Consider the following 20,431-nt stretch of genomic DNA (forward strand, 5'->3'; position numbering starts at 1 on the left):
CAGGGAGTTTGGAGTCAGGGATGCCAGCTCACCATGTGTCCAACCTCCAGGCGCCTCGTTTCCATCCCTTGACACAGGGCATAGCTGGGGCAGTGTTTCCAGCTGAATCATGCATTCACATGTGCATTTGTCCCGCCCACAGCTGCCCTCCTGCGTGTGCCTGCCTGGCCGCCTGGGGCCAGACACTGAGTCAGAGGGGGGTGGCCAGGACTTGGTGCCCCGAGAGGAGGGGTCCTCCTTCGAGCTGCAGCCTCTCCCTGCGAGCCTGAAGGGTCTTTCTGGAGTGTCCGGGCTGCTCTGCTCCACGGGGTGACGAGGGCCAAGATCAGGGCGGCTGGGCACAGCTCTGGGACAGCGATTTCGGCTCCTGGGGTGTGTGGGTCTGCGAGTCCCCAGTTTGGCCCTCAGCGGTCACACCTAGAAACAAGTGAATGTCCATGTGTAGGGACATATGCTGAGTGTGGTTACAGCAAATGGACAGAGAAACTCTGTGCAGAAGCTCAGGAGAACGGAAAGGCCCCTACGGACAGTAGGAGAGAAGGACCAGCAGCTGAACAGCTCGGATGGCTGGCCGCTGCCAATGTGCCCGTGGAGCCCGTGTGCCCGTGGAGCCCGTGTGCCCTCGGAGACCGTGGCACTCGCATGGGCTGGATTGGAACCTGGGTTGGGGGTCTGGCTGCTGCACCAGCTGGAAAGGTGACCACCTGCTCCTTCATCTCCCACGAGGGGGCTGCCCTTTTCCAGTCTATGGACGTGAGGTGTTTGAAAACACATGAGGATGTTTTCATGTCTATACCTTGTGAAAAAGTCAAAGGAGGAAGAGAGGGGGGTGCCGACGGGGACCTCTGGGGACAGTGGGCCTGAGGCGCCGGGGTAGAGCATTCAGCAAGCGTCTACTGCATGCGCCTCATTGCCTCGCTCAAGGTGAGTCTGATGCATGGGGGTGGTGTGCATGTGCAGGGGTTGGATGCGTGGCCTGTATTTACAGGTGCCTCCATTGCATCCCCTGCTGTGCCTCAGTTTCCCCTCCTGTAAGCGGTGGTTCTTAGCGGCTGCGTTGCTGAGGCTTCGGAGTGGACGTCTAGGAGGCTTCCCCTGGAGTGGCGGGGGGGGGTGCCTTTCCCCTCTGCTGACCAGTGCCTGTACGGGGCAGCGCGGGATCACCCAGGCCTCCCGGGGAGGAGACCGGAGGGCTCAGGGTCAAAAATGGAGTCACAGGCGGGGTAGGAGGCCCACAGGCCTTGCGCTGCAGGGCCGGCCAGCCGAGTGGAAGGCCCGCTGATTGTCTGCCGCCGGCCTTTCCTCTCCGAAGGCCTTTGGACGCGGCCTTGTGGATGGGAGCGGTGATTTGATCAAGACACTTTGAAATTACTCAGTGATGTCACCCACCGTCCCGGCAACCGTCTCTAGAAAGCATCCCTGCCGGGTGGGCCCTTCTCCCGGGTGATGCTATGCCCCACCCACCTGAGCGCCTCCACCCCTGAGCGCCTGGGCCTCTCCCAGCACGAGCCTCCTCTCCCTGAGCCCGGCTGATCCATCTCTGACCTGTCACTTGCATTGTCCTTGGCCAGAGGGGCTGCAGACCCAGCTTTCTGGGGAGCGGGCTGAGGGCACGGTTGGGGGTGAGCGCTCCCTGCGTGCCTGCCCCCAGGCCCCTCCGGCAGATTCTCTGGCCCCCAGGGGTGCGCTGGGATGGGGTTGAGGCTGCTCAGAGGGTGTCCGGTGAACGGCTGCAAAAGGCTTCTGACACAAGGGCGTCTTGGCTTTGCAGCAGGGGCTGCCTGTCCCCATGGATCCTGGGTCACTGTTGGCCTCCCTCAGTCGTTCCGGGAGAACTGGATGGGAATAATGAGGCCCTTACCCCATCGAGTGACCTGAGCTGGCCAGTCAAGTGGAAGGCCCAGCAGGGTCCCGCTCAAGGCGGATTTGCTATGGAGATGTCTACGTCAGGGACAGTTGTGTGTTGCAGTTGTATATAAAGACATATTGCTGGGCCAAAGAGAACAGTTCATATGCACATCTCTCCCTGACCTCAGGAGCTCTGTCATTGGTGCCTGGTTGTGAGGCTGCTGTGGCTTTTGTCCTGTCTTCTCTTAGGCTTAGCACCCTGCTGGCAGCTCTGTGAAGCTGGGGCTGCAAAGACCATATGAGGTTCAGAGAGGTTAGGGGCCCTGCCCAAAGATGCACAGCTAGAGAGTGGCTAAGTCAGAATGGGAACATTCTTGCACTGTGTGTGTGTGTGTGTGTGTGTGTGTGTGTGTGTAGGGAGTGGGCAGTGGGGAGGAATAAAGCTAAGAAATCACCAACAGAAATTCAGTGGGATTTGGTAGATTCAATCAGTAGTTAGGCTTGTAACAGAGTTTCTTGAAGATCCAACAGGGAGTTTGGTATTTTCCTGCGTGGCAGGTGCAATGGCAGCCATATTGGAGCCAGTGGGCATGTCCTGATGGAGCCCTTGCATTTAGCTGCATTGGACAGGCATAGTGCTTCTTGGCTCTTTGGCCCATGTAGGCCAGCAAAGGAGCTATGTTCATACCACCTGGGAATTTTCTGCGTCTTTTTCTCAGATCTGGCCTTTCTGGCCCCACGATCCAGTCTGAGAAGGCCAGCTCTTTGTTTTAACCAGTCCATTCCCCCCTGCCTCCTGGCTTCCTGGCCCAGCCACCGACTTCTCTGCCACTGCAAGTCCTGGTTCTTCTCTGAGGCTCTTTGTCTGATGCAAATTCACACAAGCAGGTGCTGCGTTGGGCCAGTCCTGCCCTGGACCTTGGTTTCCCCATCTGCACCAGGAGGGAGGACCCATGTCCCCTGAGGCCTCTCTGCTCTAAGCATCTCCCTCCCCCAGCACAATCTGTGTACCCCACGAGCACCCCGTCGACCCGTCACCGTGTGTTCCAGCCGCTGCCACCAGCTTCCTGGGGCCGCAGGCCAGGCAGGAAGACAAGGCTGCCGGCGTGATTGATCCAAGCAGCCCGCGCCTCCCACTTTGATGTTGCTCAGAAAGATTGCTCGCTTCCTACAGGCTGGAAACTCGGAGAGAGTTCTGCCGAGCAGGGTGTGGAAGGGGGCTGGGGGATGGCTGGGCCTTCCAGAGTCGTGGGCAGGTGGGAGTCCCTGCGGCGTCCCAGTGACACGTTTTCAACCCAGTCTCCGCACTCCCCAGCTGTGCGACCTGGGTCCACACGCAGGAGGCAGGAGGAACTTGGTGTGCCAGGCCCGCGATGGGGACCCGTCCTGGGCTGGCTCTGGGCCTTCTCAGGCTGAGGGGTCACTGCCCAGGTGTGGGTGAAACCTAAGCCTGGGATCAGGTGAGGGGGTGGGAAAGGTGTGGCCCTGGGAACCAAGGGCAGGCCTGCTCCCTCTGGGTGCCACAGAGGTGGGTGCGGGGCTGAAGGCTTGAGGTGGGGGGTCTGATGACAAGAGCAGGGGGAGGGGTCTGAGCATTCTCTGGTGTCCAGTAGGTCTGTCCTGAGCCGAGCGTTTCCCCTCCTCCACCTTCCGCCTCGCTAAGGGGCCTGGGGGCTGGGGGCTGGGGAGGCGGAGGCATGGGGATACAGGGATCCTGAGGCCTCCCGGTGGCATCCTGATGCCTCACGGGGTGCTGAGGGGTGCTGAGGGAAGGGCCAAATGACAGAGTCAGGCCCAGCAGGTCACAGAGGGACCTGCTGAGAGAAAAGGATCTGGGGCTCAGCGTGGACCCCCTACCTCCTGCCACACAGCTAGCACCTGAGACCTGGGCAGAGAGGGGCTGGTGTCCTGGCCTCAGAGGCCTTGGGATGAGGTACAGTTGGCCAGGACCCCCATCTTTAGAGAAGACCCTTCCTCAGGCCAGTGTCTCTGGCCAGTGTCCAGAGCCTCTACCTGCCCCCGCTCTCAGCCCAGGCCTGATCCGTTGGTGCTGGAGGCAACTCCCCGCTTGAGCAGGTGAAAACACAGCTGCTGGCCAGCGAGGTCAGAGGTCGCCTGCTCCTGGGTTCCGGTGCCGCCCGGCCGTGAGGCCCTCTGCCCGCCTGCCGAGGTTCTGCTGCGCGGTGGAAGGGGCGTAGGTGGGGGGGCGGTCAGCTTCCAAAGGGCCTGGCCCCTGGCCCCCCGCACTCGGAGGGCAATGGAAGCTGGACTTTGTCCAGCTCTGGCTGCTCTGAGCACGCCCTAGGCCTCGCTGCCTGTCTGACCCATGCCGGCCCCGGTCTCCCTAGCTCCCCAGCCCCCTGGGGCCACAACGATAGGGCCAGAGCCAAGAAGGGGTGCCACTGGGGGCTGAGAATGGTGAGGCAGACACCCTTTTGGACCCCCAGTGAGCCACTGGGGCCCAGGACCGTGAGGGTGGTCCTAGGATGAAGCCGGGGAAGGCAGGTTTCTGGGGAGCCAGGAAGGGCCTCCCATACCATCGACTGGCTGCATGTTAGGAAGGGGGTGTCTGTCCCTGAGGGTGACCCAGCAGGTCCCCACCGGATGGACGCTCGCGCGGGGCTGCGTGTGGGCCCGTCCCAGGAACCCAGCCCACGGCTGCCTTTTGTCACTCCACGCCTACCTAGCCCAGCTGTCTGACCCCCCCAAGTCGGGACGCACACCTGACCCCCTCTTCCAGGGCCCAGGGTGCCCACCCCTCCTCCCCTGCGTGTCCATCACACGGCACTGCCTGGCGGTGCCCTGCCTGTCCCAGGCGTGTCCGCAGCCCCAGCAGTGCCGTTAGCCTCTTTCCAAACTCAAATTTTATCCCTTAATTTAACTGGCACTTCCTGAGTACCTCGTGGGGCCAGGCCCTGTGCCAGGCGCTCCTGGGCTCGGGCTCCCCTTGGGTCTCCAGAGTCCTAGCACAGCCCCTTCTCCAGCGGCAGGCTGGAGGGCCTGGCTCCTGACCCCTGCCCAGTGCGGGGGTGGGGGTGCCTGCCAAACTGGTCCTGAGCAGGGAGGGGGCTGTGGCTGCTGGCAGCTTGGGGCCCACTAGGGTGCAGGGAGGAGCTGTGTGTGTGTGTGTGGCGGGGGTGGGGGGTGGGTGGGCATGTCGGCCCGGCTGGAGATGCCCGGCATCTCGGGTGAGAGGGCAGGGCCTGGGCGGTAGGGGCCAGAGCTGGCTAGGGTGCAGGACAGCAGGCTGTGGGCAGCTTGCTTTGGCTCCGAGGGGGCGCCGGGAGGTGAGGCTGAACGCAGCAGGGGCCGGGGAGTTGCTCTGAGGGGGCACTGGGGCCAGGCAGAGGGAGTGCGATGGGGCGATAGACCCCAGAACCAGGCACCTCCTGGACCGTTTGTCTGGCTGCCTTTATGAAGCACCTACTGTGTGCCTGACCCAGTCCTAGACCTCACATGTATTATGTATTATGGTCGTCAGCTCCTCCCCCACACCCCTTCCAGGGGCGCTCTGCTCCCATTGCACAGACAGGGGAGGGAGCAGGAGGTGCAGGTCTGGCCCAAGGTTGGGAGGACCTCAGGTTGGGCGGACGCTGGCCTCAGAGACTGGCCCCTGCGGCCGAGCCCTGAGCCCTCCAGATGCCGCCTTTCTGCCCGGCTCCAGAGGGCGCCGATGGGGGAGGGGGCATGGGCAGAGGAGGTGGGTGCCCCAGGAGGTGGGCAGGGCAGCCCCCCAGCCCCACCCTCTCCCGCCAGCAGATGCTCTCGGCACCCACTGGACACTGAGGACCCCAACGAGGAAGCCCAATTGGGAGACAAAGGCCGGACGCCGGGGACAAACGCTCACGGACATTGTCGGCGGGAGCGGCCAGGCAGCCAGGCGAGGCCCACAAAGGGGCCGGGGGCGGGGCCGGGAATGGGCCTGGGCTGCACATGCCACCGTTGCCCGGGCGACGGCCCTCTCCCGGAGAGGTCTGCTGGGCCATTGTCCGGGGCACACAGGACGTGTCATACACCAGATGGCCGTGTGCTGTGTAAGTCAGTTATCGGGGGCAGAGTGAAGGAATGCGGCCGCGCGGCGGGCTGGGGCGCCATCTGTTCCCTCAGGCCGCGGGCACCGGCGGGCATTGAGCTCCCGGCCGGCCGGCCCAGCCTCCACTGCGGCTTTAATTAGCTAATTCCATAATTGGGCTTTATTTCAGGTAAATTGCATTTCACACCCGAGAGGGCTGCAATGGCCCGTCCAGGAGTGAAGCACTCGGGCACTTTGTGCGCAGTCGATAATACGCAAAACAAAGCCGGGCTGGGTGCAGGGGCCGCGCCCGGCCCAGATGGGCGGCCCGAGCGAGCGCCCCGAGGGCTGGGGGCCGTGCCCGGCAGCGGGCGGGGCGGGGGCGCCGTGGAGGGCCCCGCTCTCCAGCCAGCCGCCTCCTGGGGTTTCCACAAATATTTACTCAACAAGGAAACAACAGCTTTTGCCTTTCCAGTAATTGTTGCTCTCGCCCCTCCCCCCCGGGGGTTTGGGCTGGGGAGGCCCCGGGCCCTCGCTGGCCCTCCTCCCCTCCCCCACACCGGCCAGTGCCCGAGGGCCAGACGTCCCCTCGGGTGGGAGCCAGGGCTGGGCTCCGGGGAGCCCCTGGGGCTCTGCAAAGGGGGACCCAGGCCCCTCCCGTCCCACAGGGGCCCAAACTGACATTCCACAGGGACCAGGAGTTCCTGCTTTGTGGCCACCTGGGCACCTGCCTCCAAGGGGACTGCAGGGGTCCCCTCCAAGAGGGAGGTTGAGGAGGGCTCCAGGCAGGACCTGGGGGAACGGAGCTGGGCCTGGAGGAGGCAGGGTCCAGATGCCCATGGGCGCAGCAGTTGAGGCTGGTGGTGGGAGTGGGGGCAGGTGCTGTCCTGGGGTTAAGAATTAAGCCCAAGACCTGACAAGTGCGTGTGGGATGTGAGTCCTGAGGACAGGGTCCCCAAGCTGCTTGTGTGGGGGCGATGACCCCACCTGTTCACCCCTCCCCCCTTGAGGGTCCCGAGACCTGGGGGTGGGGCTGGTCTCATAAAGAGCTATCAGGGAGAGCTTCCTGTAGGAGGGGGCTTTGAGCCTGGCTGGAGACCAAGGGAGTGGTTTCAACAGATGGAGAGGGGACAGGAGAACCTCCCGGCAAAGGCACCGGCAAGAGCAAAGGCTTAGCGGGTGGGCTGAAGCCCGACCTTCCGTGGGGGGACAGGAACAGCCCAGCCTCCAGGTGCTCCTGGGTCACTGGTGCCACCCCGTTCCCAGGAACCCCAGGCCAGGGGGTTGAGGCTTCTGGGCCCCCTCACCGGGGTGGGTGCAGACGGGGTGAGGGGTGCTGGAGTGTTGAGGGGTGGGCAGTAGCCCCACGGGAAGACAGGTTGTCCCAAAGATGGGTCGCTTGCTCCCCCAGGAAAGGAGGCGAGAGCAGGGCAAGATCAATTTTGTGATTCCACATTTATTAGGAAAAACCTGAACGATTAAGAATCAAAATCACACTGTGAAATTCGTTAAAGCACAGATTCCAAATCACCACAGATTATCCTGATTTCGGTGAGACGGAGCACCCCAGAGGAGACAGGTCTCGTCAGAGATGGTGACGCCCGTCTGCTCCCCTGCGGCTCAGCAGCTGGTCGGGGAGGCGACCGTCTGTGTGTCTGTCCAGATGCTTAGACCAGGCAGGGAGCTGGAGGCGAGGTCCGCACGCAGAGCGGGGTTTGGGGACCCTCCTCTTTTCTCCGGAATGGGTAGGAGAAGCTGCCAGTCCAAAGTGGGGGACCTGAGCACCCCCATTCCACTGGTGGGCGGTCCACCCTCAGCAGTGGACATGTCCCTCCCGTTGGAAGCTGTGGCCTCAGGAGCAGCTCCCCAACAGCTCCTGGCCTGAGTCAGCATCTCTGGAGCATGAAGGAGTCAGGTCCAGGCCCGGGGGCCTCTGACGGGCTCCTGGGCCTTGATCGGGCCTTGTCCGTGGGCATCCTTTATTCGGCACGGGCTGGGCCTGCCCTGCCCTGCCTTGCCTGCCTTCTCCCTGGGTCCCCCTGGGCCTGCATTGGAGGCCGGGGGTGGGGTCCTCACAGACCCTGTCCAGGCCGTCCCTGTCTCCCCTCAGGAACGCCCTGGGGCCTGCACACAGCTGTGCTGCTTCCTGGCCATACATGGGACCGACCAAGCGCCTGGGATGCCCGGCCTGACCCCCTGCCACTTTGTCGCGAGTATCAGGCAAGCAATGTGGGGGACCCCGGTCTCAGAGCTGAGAGGCCCCTCCTCCTCCCAACACCCAGCCAAATTCTAGTACCCGCGGGCTGGGAAGAGGCGGTCTTGGCGAGCCCCCCAGCCCAGGCCAGAGGGCCCTGTAGCCCACCGGGTATCTGGGGCCTTGGAGAGCGGGACTGCTCTCTCGGGCCTTCGAGAGGTGGCTGAGGCCTAGTGGTGCCTGTGCTGAGCGGGCGCTGGGGTGGGCCGGGCAGGGCTCCTCCGGGCCTCCCCTCTCAGGCCTGGGCCCCGAGCCCCCATCAGGAGCCCTGGTCGGGGCCCCCGCGGGGCACGGTCAGCTGTTCGTAGGTGGGCAGCGCGTTGCTGGGCGGGAAGAGCTCGGGGTTGATGGAGCCACCGCTGTGGGGCTGGACCACCTGGGCCCCGCCCCCGCTGGAGGGCTGGCTGCCGGGGGAGCCTCCGTGGTGCAGGGCGAGCAGCTGGTGCAGCATGTCTGCGATGAGCACCAGCCTCTGGTCCAGCTGCGTCACCTGCGGGGACAGGGTCAGAGGTGAGCCGGGCCGTGCGCGGGTGGCCTCAAGGCCTGGGCTCCTTGAGGGCCAGGGGAGGGACGGGGCCTGGCCTTGGTCACGCCCATGTGTGTGGAACGCGCGCGTGTGTGTGTGTGTGTGTGGGTGGGTGGGGGTGGGTGGGTGTGTGGGTGTCCGTGGCCCCTGTGCAAGTCTGCACGTGTGCACACACGTGCATGGAGGGAGCCCTGCTCTGCAGCCCTCACCTGAGACCCAGTGGCTGAGCAGGTAGAAGGGCGGGGGAGGGGAGCAGGTAGCAGGGTGGGGCCCCTCCCCCCTCCCCCCTCCCCCTTCCCCCCTCCCCCCTGCCATCTACCTCCACCCCCATGCCCACCAACAGGGTTTGTGCCTCAGGGCGCTCTTGTCATCCCGGGCAGGGTCCCCAACTCGGCAGGGGCACCGCCATCTTCCCAGCAGAGCCCCCAAACCTGTACCAATCCCCAGGGGTCAGCCAGGGCCACATGCCCACCCTGCTTTTCCCAAAGGCCTTTCCCGTGCTGAGCACTGGGGCTGCCCACCCCACCGTGGGGTCGCCCTATGGAGCTGGAGGGGAGGTGGATGGAGGATGGACCTGGGGCTGCAGGTACTTAGCAGGGGCTGCTGGATGGCCAAGACGGGGTGGGGCTGGAGTGAGCCCTGGGGGTGGGAAGAGGACCCCAGGGCCCTCAGAGCAGGGGCAGGGGTGAAGCAGATGTCCTGGCATGAGCCAGGAGGCATGGCTCACCCTGGGGCCTGCAGTGCCCTTGGGGGTGGTTCCCCCAGGGTCTCCGCCTTGGGTACCTGGAACACTGGAAAGACTAGAAATGATGGGGGAGGGAGTGATCATCGCCGACAAGGGCCAAGCTGCAAGAACACAGAGCTGCTTCAGGGGAGAGTGTGGCTGCGGGTAAAAGCCCAGGGATGGCTCAGCCAAGGGTCAACGCCGGGGCTGAGGACGGCGGCAGGCCGAGCTGGCTGGGGCCGGCCATCCACCTGGACACGCACATGGTCCGTGATGTATGTGTTCTGAGCCGCCCTGGGCCAGACTGCCCCAGGACCCATCTGGGCCCCACTGCTGGCTGCAATATCCCTACCCCAGGACCGGATGGAGCTGGGTGCTGGCCAAGCGGGTTGGCCCTAGGGAAGATGCTGTGGGTTGAAGAAGCCGCAAATCCTGTGTAGCTGGGTCCCCGGGTTGGGCTTCTGAGGCGGGTGGGGCAGTCCACAGCCTCCCTCCTGCGCGGTGGAGGCTGAGTCAGCGGGGAGGGGCAGGGTTGGCCGAGTGGGAGGAGGGGAGGGTTCTCTCCTGAGTTGGGGCCATGGGGCTCTCTTGAGACCTAGCAGCAGGTAGGGCAGGATGGGGGCCGGAACGTGGAGCGGCAGCCCCCTGATCAGGACGGCTGCCTGTGAGGTGGGGCCTGTGACCCACGTTCCCCGCTCTGCATGGTGGCGGCTGCAGCACTGAGGCCAGTGCTGTCTCCTGGTACCTCCTGGGCTCCCCTGCCCCCTCAGACTGTGCGGGGGACTGAGACCTCCTCCCCTGCCCCTGGGCCTGGGGACAGGGACAGCTGCATGTCTGAGGCCCCCTCTCCCAGGCTATAAAGGGAAGGGGTGCAGAGCTTCTCTGGTTTAGCTGGGGTAGGGCCTGGGCCCCTCACTCAGCTCTCCCCACCCCTGCATTCCCCCGGGTGCCTCCCTGACACCCTAGTCCCACCATATGCTGAGGCCACCCACAGACGCAGGCCCCGAGGTCCCAGGAGAAGAGTCTCGTTTGGGGTCTCTGGCTGGGACCCTTGCAGCCCAGCCAAGGGGAGCTGGGGAGGGCCGCTGGGGCTCTGGCCGCCGGCAGGACCGGCCCCCCAGTCCCGCTGCCACCCTGTGCCCTGGGAGACCCGTGGGGGACCCTGCACGCCCAGTAGCCTGGAGTGAGCCTTGCACGAGGCTGCTCGGGCGAGCTTCACGTTGCTCCACTGTGCAGGCCCCGGCTTGGGTATTGATTGGTTTGGCGTCAATTAGAGCACCAAATACATTACAGAAGAAAATTTGTGGTTTCGTAAATTTTCACTTTTATGGCACTCGAACATCTGTTGAAGCCCCCAGCAGGGCAAGTGGGTAGGGAAGCCTTTATAGGGTGTTCTTGGGAAAAAAGGCAATGGAAGAATGGCTGAGATTCGGGAAGGGGTGGGGCTGCTGGGCACGGCTGGCGAGGGGGCGCACCCCAGGGGGCTGGGCAGCAGGCGGGAGGCTGGCCCCAGGCCGAGCTCACCCTCAGGGGGCCACCTGGGGCGCTTCTGCCGCTGCCCTTGCCCTGCTCTGCTTCCAAGCCCACCTCGGCCCCCTGGGCTGCTGCTCGTGGCAGATGGGGCTTTGAGGGGCTCACCGGGCTCCCTGGTCCCAGGGGATATGCTCCCGTTGGCCAGACTGCTGGAGGTGGCAGGGGCGCCGGGGGCGAGCTCGGATCTGGGCCAGAATCCCAGAGCTGGCCCAAAGCCTGGGCCTCACGCCTCCCCGTCCTTCTCGCACAGGACAGGAGCGGGTCTGGGGAGGAGCGTTAACATGCCGCCACTGATGGGACGGGAGAGAGAGCAAGTGGGGAAGCCCACAGGCCAAACCAGACTCCTGCCAAGGCCTCCCGGCCACTTGCCGAGTCCTCCTGGTCCTCTGGCCACCCTCAGGGTCCCCCTGGGTCTTCCTGGCCCCCTGCAGGGTCCTTCCGCCTGTCCAGCCCCATGCCTGATGGGCGGGGGTCCTCTGCATCGCTCGCCTGGTCCAGCTTCAGGCGGTGGTAATTAGTGGGTGGACCAAGCCCTCTGGAGCCATGTCTCCTCCCCCCACCCCCAACGGAGCTTGGTGGCTGACCTCGTCCAGGAGGCCAAGTCAGATCCCACGCTGAGACCTGGCCGCCGTGCTGTCCTCCCCGGGCCTCAGTCTCTCAGCTGTGGGAAGTGGGGGCATTTTGCTCCTTCCGTGGCGGGTGTTCTTGAGGATGGAACAGGACAGTCGTGTAGGAGCCCGTGCCCGCGGGCTCTGTGAGTGTGACTCACACCTGCCACGCTTCTCCAGGCCTGAGCACGTCCCAGAGAGATGGTCCCTGGGTCCCCCCGCCCTGGCTTCTCCTCCTCCCAAGGGGAGTGCCTTTATCTTGCCTCATGTTCGATGGTGACACCCAGTGAGCGCTTCATTCGGCCGGAGGGAGCGGCCTGAGAGCCAAACCCCAGCTGCAGAGAAGTGCGTCCCTCCGGGCGGGTGCCCAGGTGAGGCGCTGTCACCCTCAGAGGAAGGCAGTGCCCGCTCGGGGACCGGGACGGCGTTCCCCCGGGAGCCGCTGGGGCACATCAGTTTTGGGGATCTTGGATCTCGTCATTATTTGCAATTTGCTAGTGACTAAAGGGCAAGGCCAACAAAAGCTCCCTTGTTCCCTGCCTCCATTCACCAAATTAATAACCATAAGACGACTCCCGGCCCTCGGAAGAGAAAAAAAGCAATTAGAATAACAGCCAGTTAGAGAGCCCCGGGCGGCTGGTGATCAAACCCAAGGCGACGGGATTCCTGTTTGATGTGGTTATGAATTTGTTTTCAAAAGAAAATCTTGAAAAAGAGTCTTTCAAGGGAAATTTTTGCAGAACCTGCTCGGCCTTGATCCCAGCTCTGGACCCGCCGATGGCCCTGGCCACGTGCAAGCCTTGGGCTGTCTCAGCCACACTGGCCAAAGACGGGCAGGGGTGGGGGACACCGAGGCCTGGGGCTCGCGGGGAGGGAGTCCCCTGCCCTGGGGGGCAGCTCGTGGTGCCCCAGGGTCCCTGTGGCTCAACATCTAAAGGGGGAGGCAGGGCTCCTCTTGGGACAGCCCAGGGCCCTCTGCAGGGTCACAGGGCAAAAGACCTCCGGGCCCTCCTCTTGTTTGCAGACTGTGCTGGACCAAGCGTCACTGAGCCACTCTCGGGGGCCGTGCTCAAAATACTTAAACACCAGGCACTGAGCCGGATGCCAGCCCTGGGGCCAAGCCGGGCTGCAGGGAGTTGGGGGTTCCAGGTACGTCACGGGGTGCGCGGGGGCCTGAAGCCCCAGGGAGCCCTGCCCAAGCCCACACGCCGGCGACAGGCACGGGGACGTGGCCATGACGGCTCAGGGTGTCCGTGCACAGGCCCGCTCAGTCCTCCTGACGCCCTGCGACACGGCTCTGCCCCCTTCACCCCCCCCTTCACACACAGCAGGGAGCATGGGAGGGAAGAGGCCAGGGAGCAGGGGTTGCAGGGGGGCTGCTGCTGGCCTATCTCCCCCTTCTGCCCTGGCCACAGGCCTGTGGCACCTGCAAGACCCAGCACTGCCCAGGTCACAAGCCCCTGCTCCCCGCTGCTCCTGAGCCCATTAGACAGGTGACACAGCTGAGGCCCGGGGACACAGAGGGCCTTGAGTCCCTGGACGCAGCTCGGAGGGACCAGGGGGGGGCCGCTCATAGCCGGGGCAGGTCCAGTGGCCCGTGGCAGCGGAGCTGAGCCTGCCACACCTCCACTCCGGTCCCTATCCTGGCCGCCCAGAGAGGGAGTCCTGTGCTGGACAGCTCAGGGCAGAAACCCGCCTTCCCTGTCCAGGGCCCCAGCCACACCTCACAGTCCCCTGGGTGGGCAGTCCACCCCAGCCCCTCCCAAACATACAGTTTGTGAGAAGCCCCCGGCACGGGGCGTCCTGCCCCGTGTCCTACATACCCTGTGTCCTACAGGGTATGATGAGTGAATTCTGATCAGTGGAAGGGGTGCCCGCTCCCACCCCTGTTAGAGCCCGGCCACAGCCTCGGACGACGGGCCTGCTGGACCCAGGAAGGACTCCGTCTGAGAGGTGACACTGCACCCCCTGGGCCTCGTGGCTGCTCAGTGGGATGCAGGTGGTGGTCCTGGGCCACCCCCCGCCCCCCCGCAGGACTGCTGGGTTCTCCATCTCCATAGAATGCCATTTCTTGCCCTACCCCTGGCCCTGGCCCTCCCTCCGCAAGCTGCTGCTTGGTGAGGGAGGGGAGTGGGGGTGGGGGTCACGGTGACCTGTGACCTTTGCCTCCTGTGCCCTCCAGCACATGCAGGTGATGCTGAGCACCCACGTCTAGGGCAACGGATGTCACTGAGAGAAAGCACCCAGGGGAGGGGCACTGGCTGCGTCCTGGTGTCTGCTAGACCGTGGCCGGAGGAGGGCCACCCTGATGTGACAGCTGTGGTCTGCTGTCCTCTGACCCTGAGCACCCAGGCTCAGGCTAGGGACACACCCAAGACCCACACGCTTGATCCCTGGGGACCTCAGGCCTGAACTCAAGACCATAAAATCATGGTTTTCCTGCACCTCTGTTGAGACCTCTCTCTCTCAGCACCCACCCTGTTCCTTGCACATTTTCCTCATCCCAGAAAAACACTCCAAAATCTCAGCATCATGCTCCACATTCTGTCAGCAGAACTTGGGAAACCCCTGCCCACCCGTCTCTGGCTCCCAGCCCAGGCCAGACCGCCAATTTTTTATGCTAGGGCTATTGCAGTAGCCTGCCAGGTAGCCTTCCCCCACAATGTGGTCCTTTCAAAACACAAACCAGGTCACATCGCTGCCCTACTTATAGCCTCCTGAGCTCCCACCTCACACCCAGGAGAAGCCTGAGTCCCTCTTGTGGCCCTAGACCTGTCCCCCTTTGCTCTGTGGCCTCCCCCGAACTTCTTCCCTCTGCATTTCCTCCAGGCCACTCTGCTGGTCCTCAAACATGGCAGCACGTGCCTGCCTCAGGCCCTTTTCCCCAGCTGCTCCCCTGCCTGCATCAGCCAGCCTCCACCCTCGGACCTCACCAAAAGCACTGATGGCGGCCATGTCCCTCCTGCCATGGCCCCCCACCATCCCCACGCTGGCCCTTGTTTTCTCCAAGGCCCCTGGCCTGCAGTTGTATCTGCTCGCTCCTTAGCTGGTTCTCCCACTGGAATTAGGCTCCAGGAGCCCCACTCCTCTGCCTGTCCTTGGTGGCACACAGAGGGCCCAGTTTGCATTTGTGGAGCGAATATGGTAGGTGCTTCACAGCCCAGAGCCTCCACTCCAGAGCGACCGGGGAACCTTTCTGCCAAAGGGGAAGCGGGAGGTGGTGCGGGGTACCTGCCTGCCTAGGGCCAGCTGTCCTGGGGGGAGGTCCCTGCCCGGTGGGCAGCCTGCCCCCCCCCACCCCCCCGCCGGGCCCCTGCCCCTGGCGCTGGGCCTCCCTGACTCCTGGGAGTTTGGGAACGCCCCTCCCCCACGGCGAGAATGCGGGAATAACACCCATAAATCATCCTTTCGTTAGAGCCCGTGGGGCTGGCCGGTCTCACAGAGCTGGGTATATGAGTGGAAATAGATCACAGCGCTTCATAACATTATAATTTATGGCAGGAGACGGTGTAATTGTGTTTATGACTTTGTTTTAGTGCTTTAGCTCTTGGAGAAAAATCAGCCGTGTTTTCTAGCCGCCGAGGTTTCATTGCCCGTCCCCAGGGCGGCCGAGCTCTCTGTCCTGCGGTGCACGGTGCACCCAGCCTGCTGAGGAGACAGGCTCGGAGCCCGGCCCACGGCCTGCTGGGCTGGGCATGCGCTGGGCATGTGGGCCGGGGCGGGATGTGTGCATGCCAGTCTGCGGAAGGCCCTGGAGAAGGACGTGTTTTGGGTGTGTGGGCCGCAGGGCAGCGGGTCAGAGCCCGCGGGGAGGGCCTGGGCACACGGACAGGCTGCCTGGGCTCATGTCCTGCCTCTGCCGCTTCCTGGTTGGGTGACCTTGGGTGAATCACTTGGCCTCTCTGAACCTCAGTTTCCCCATCTGTAAAATGGGGATGCTGGTAGAATCTCCCTCAGTAGGATGTTGTAAGGATTGAATGAATTGAGGCAGGAAATCACTGGAAAGAGTGCTTGGCATCTGGCAAATTCTGATTTAGTCTCCTGTTGACTATTACTGTAATTACTGTTAGTAATTTGCCTGCGTGCAGCGTGGCCTGAGGGCCAGTTGGCATGTGTACGTGTAGACGTGTGTGTACACGAGTACTCGGGCTTTACAAGGGCAGGGAGACTGCATGTGCAAGAAGGCATGAGCCGCCTCGGGTGTGGTTTTGCACAATTCCCTGTACCGTCCACCAAATCATTCCCTGAGCTGCCAGAGGGTGCAAGCGTATCTGCCTGGACCTCTGGGCCCCTGGGCCTTTGCACGTGCCACGGAGGTGAGCACCCTTCCCCCAGGCGGTGATGCTGCTGGGACGGGGCAGCTCAGCGGGGGAGCAGTGGGAGCCCCACTCAGCATGGGGGCTCTGTCGGGCGCCAAGAGTACTCTCCTAACTGGGAGATAGATGCCACCATCTCTGGAACCCCTGGTCACCAACACACCAGCCGTTCTGCCTGTTTCCCAGGGTCCTCTGCCCAGGCGGAGTCCAGGCAGGGCGTGAGCCTTGGCCAGAAGAGGTGGGAGATGTGGCAGCCACTTGTGCCCTGGCCCCTGGGACTGGTGCATTGGTTTAGCATCATGAATCAGCCAGGGTGGGCATTTCAGAGGCTGTAGACCAAGGCCTCTGTCCTATAGCCACTGTCCCTCAAATCTCTCACTGTTCTGGCTACTGGGTGGCAGGTGATCTGAGCCATCACCAGAGTCAGCCATGCCTCAGCTGGGTCCTCGGCACAGCATGGTCAAGGTCCTGGTCACCTCAGACCCTTCTGGGGGCCTGCCAGTTCCTGGCTGACCCTTGCTGCCCACCCCTTAGGAGTGCAGGTTGCTCCCCTCTGAGACAGTGTCACGATGGGGAGAAGAAGCTTCTACCTGCCCCATAGATACACGCTTGCCCAGGGGCAGCCCCACAGATGCCTGGGGTCCGCTAGGCACCCTCAGCATTGCTTCCATCCAGACTGACTGCTGAGGGGGGCGGGTCTCAGGATCATTATCATAAACCACAGCCACCTCTCCAGTGTTCATCCGTCGCAGCCGGGACGATCTCGCAGGCCCTCTGCACCCAGCCCAAGGACCCCCGTCTGCCGGCACCATCTCTACACAGACACCCTCGACGCTCCGCCCCAGCTCTGCACTCTCCCGGGGGCCCCAGAACCCCGTCTCCACTGGCAAGCAGGTCTTACAGCATATCGGTGCAGCAGGGCCCAAAGAGAACTCAGACTTGCCCTGCCCGCAATCCCATCCTCCCATCTCAGAAAGTGGTGCCGACACCCACACAGCAAAGCACTGGATTCCCCTGGCGCTCACCCACATCGCACCCGCTCTCAAGAGCACACGCTCTGAATCCAATACCGCCCCACTCCACGCTCCCTGCCCAGGCCAGTGGCATCCCTGGCCTGCGCTGTTGCTGTTGGAATTGCCTCTACTTGACTGGTCCGTCCCCCTCCCATTCCCTCCAGCAGCAGCCAGGCTGAGTTGTCTCCCTCCGCAGAATTGCCAGTGCACCCAGAATGAAATCTCACCTCCATCCACAGCCCCTGAGCTCTGCGCCGCCCTGTCACCGTCCTCCCTGACACCCTTCTCTCAGATCCTGGGCACAGTCCTCTTGATCCTGCCTCAGGGCCTTTGCACTTGCCACTCCCTCTGCCTGGAAAACTGTTCTCCACCACAACATATAACCTGAGCTCAAATGTTGAGAGTGGTCTTCCCTACCACCAGCTGAAAGCTCTTATGGCCAGGCCTTTGACCATGCGTCATGTTCATGTCCCCAGAGGGTCTCCCAGAGCCTGGCACATGGTAGGTGCTCACTAAATACACTTGGGATGAATAGGGTCGGTGCTTCACAGATATTTGCTGGATGAGAAAATGAGGTCTCTGCCATCTCCCAGGGCCCCAGTAGTGGGGTCGGGGGGGGGGGCAGATGTCCTCTAAGCCCATTGCTCCTTCCCTCCCCAAGGTGCTGCTGGCCAGGCCTTTTCCTTGTCATTGATTTGTAAGGGCTCTTTGTATATTAAGAAAGTTTATCCTTTGACATGGACATCACAAATGTTTGTTCCTAGTGTGCCACTGGTCTTGTGAATTGGTTCATGGCAACTATGACTATCATTTTTGGTCATGTCATACAGAAGTTTTGTTTACTTTTTCACTTTTTTATGTAGTCAGAGTTGTTTGCCTTTTCCATCGTGGCTTCTAGATTTTGTGCATGCTTGGAGTAGCTTTCCCAATTCCGACCCTGAAACATTTTTTTTTCTAGGACTTTTTAGATTTGTATTTTACCCTTCAATCATTGAACGGTGTGGGACTGATTTTGAGCTGCAGGCCTGTTTTCAGTGATCAGCCTGTCGATACATCACACTTCACTGAAGGATCTATCTTTTCCCCATGGAGCTGGAACATTCTTTTTGTACATGCTTTGCAGTCTACAGTGAACCGTCTTACTTAGGGTGGTCTTAACGACATGTGTTGCTAGTGGGTGGCAGGGCTGTTCTTTCTTGAGGCGACAGACATTTCTGGCTCCATCCAGGGGGTCCAGCAGGGGAGGTGGCCAGGGGAGCATGGACCAGCTCACCTGGACAACCTCAGTGACCTCTGCCCTCAGCCCCACAGTCTGAGAGATTTTGCTTCACTGCTCAGAATTCTGAGAAACCCCACTTTGAGCTCTGAATGAGAAAAAGAAAGTCTGGGCCGAGGCTCCAAGCTGTCACCCCTCCCCCAGGCAGCTCCAGCATGAGGCCTCCTCTCTGCCACCGCTGCCAGGAAGTCTTCCTGGATTCTCGCGTGGCTCACACCATCACCTCGCCCACATTTCTGCTCAAGGCTCACTTCCCCACGAGACTTCCTTGGGCCCTGAGCTAAACGCAGCGGCCCGCCCCCCTCTTCCATCTCCTGTCTTTTCCTCCAGGACTCACACCGACGTCACTGGCTTATTTATTATATTTTCCGTCTCTAGCTGCCCGCCCCCCCACCCCCAAGGATGAAAGTCCCATGGGGGCTCTGCGTGTGCTGTGTCTCCCATGTGCTCAGTCCACACCCCTGCACACTGAGCCACCTCCTCCCTCCAGCTGCATCTCTGCGGGGGCCACGTTTGTGCCCAGAGTCGTTCACAACCACCGCCTGACTGCGCGCACTGAGGCCGCCCTGCCTGGACTTCGGGGAGGAGGGCTCACGGGACAGCTTACGGACGGGGCAGTGGCAGAGTCAGGGGGCCCCAGGCAGCACGCAGCTTCGTGGGCTGCACGGGAGCCTCTTTGCTTGGAAGGGGGCCTGGGCAGCGGGGACCAGGATGCACGGAGGCCAGGAAGCTGCCCACGGCCACCTGGTGGGTGGGCTGGTGGAGGAGGGGGGACCCTGGCTCAGGATGGGCGTGGCTTGGGCCTCCCAACAGGCTGGCCAGCCCCTAGCTGGGGCCTCAGGGGGGTCCTGCCAGCAGAGGCCAAGTGGGGGCTGCCTGCCCTGCCCACATCAGGCAGCCCCAGACTGGCCGACTCAGTCACCCTCCTCGGGGCCGGGCGAGCGGGAATGTAGGGCAGGCTGGAAAAAGGCGCTGGAAGCCGAGAGGCCGTGTTTGTGTTGGCGGCAGGGCGGGGGCCCCACCTGCATTTGATTCTCCCCCGCCTCCCCCTCCCGCGCGGCCCCTCTGACGAGCCTCGAAGTCCTGGAAGCCAGGGGGACGCCAGGCAGGCCACTTTGTACTGGGAGCCAGCGAGCACCCGGCCACCCCAGCCAAACCCCCAGCCCCGGCTGGCAGGCAGGCCGGTGACACGCGGCCCAGTGACGGCGGGCAGGTGGGCAGGGGCCGCCCAGCAGCTCCGTCGTCATAGTCCCATCTGTCTCTGGCTGCTGCTACCCTGGCCTGGCTGCCCCCAGTCCCCCTCCCGCCTGCCCTCTCGGGGGCCATCAGCCAGGGTGTGGGCAGTTCAGGACCCCTGGGCCTGCAGTGCCTCTCGAGGTGGGTTCACCCTCCATGAGTTCCACGGCCAGCAGGCCTCCCTCCACCCCTCGTACCCCGTCCTTGCCCTGGTGAGACCCCTGCAAGCCACCTACTGCTCTCAAGACAAAGACACAGCCCCGCCTCGGCCAGAGGGCCCCTCACGGTCTGGGCCCTGTGTCCCACCTCGGCCACTGCCCCTTCCTGCCCTGCACTGGCTTCTGTCAGTTCCTTGCATGTGCTGTACCCCCTCTCTGCCTCAGGACATTTGCACCTGCCGGCCTGCTTTCTAGAACGTTCCACCCGTCTCCTGAACCAGCAGACGGTCTCATTCTTCAGGCTCCGAGGCGAGGGTCTCCTCCTTAGAAACACTGCCACCCCCCCACCCCAGTTTGCCTGCCATCACCTCCCTGCTCGGCCCCTTCCAGCCACTCTGGTCTGCCCAGTACCGCTTGCATCGTTTGCTTCCTAAATGTCTACCTCCCTGAAAGCGGGGATACTGCCAGGCAGTCCATGACCCCGGACTACCTGGGGGACTCTGGGCCTCCATCACCTCCCGAGCAGGGAGGGGACAGAGAGTCTGTGCTGCAGCTCAGAATGGAGATAGATGCGTACGTGGCTGGAGTGTCCTGGGGGCAGGGTCTAGCTCCTCTGGACAGACCCCAGCATGCCCCCCAGGCTCCCAGCACCTCCCAGTTGCCTCTGACTGCTTCCCCTGCACGCACAGCTTGGTGCGGCTTCTCTCTGTGCCTCTCTCCGGCCACCCTTGGCTGTTCTGTTACTGCTCAGTCCTGGACTCTGTCCTTCCTCCGGACACCTGCACAGCTTCCCGCCTGCTCCCTGACAGCACAGGCCCCCAGAGCCTCTTCCCCGGACAGTCGGAGGCCCGCTGACCCCACGCCAGCCAGCCTCCAGGACAGCGCCTGCGCGCCCCCGCCCTGCCAACACACTCTGCCCAGCTGGAC

General features: G+C 63.0%; 1 protein-coding gene across 2 annotated transcripts in view; it reads right to left on the minus strand.

The window, feature by feature from the left end:
- Window positions 1–7,300: 7,300 nt before the first annotated feature.
- KCNQ1 (potassium voltage-gated channel subfamily Q member 1) overlaps window positions 7,301–20,431 on the minus strand; it is a 344,375-nt gene continuing 331,244 nt past the window's right edge. Inside the window, exon 16 of one of the 2 annotated variants that reach the window (XM_059070209.2) lies at window positions 7,301–8,604. In XM_059070209.2, coding sequence (XP_058926192.1) covers window positions 8,374–8,604 — 231 coding nt within the window. In that variant the 3' untranslated portion in view covers window positions 7,301–8,373. The remainder of the gene's footprint in view (window positions 8,605–20,431) is intronic. The other variant, XR_010841317.1, reaches the window with a different exon arrangement.

This window comes from Kogia breviceps, chromosome 7 (assembly GCF_026419965.1).
Source record: "Kogia breviceps isolate mKogBre1 chromosome 7, mKogBre1 haplotype 1, whole genome shotgun sequence".
NCBI lineage: Eukaryota > Metazoa > Chordata > Mammalia > Artiodactyla > Physeteridae > Kogia > Kogia breviceps.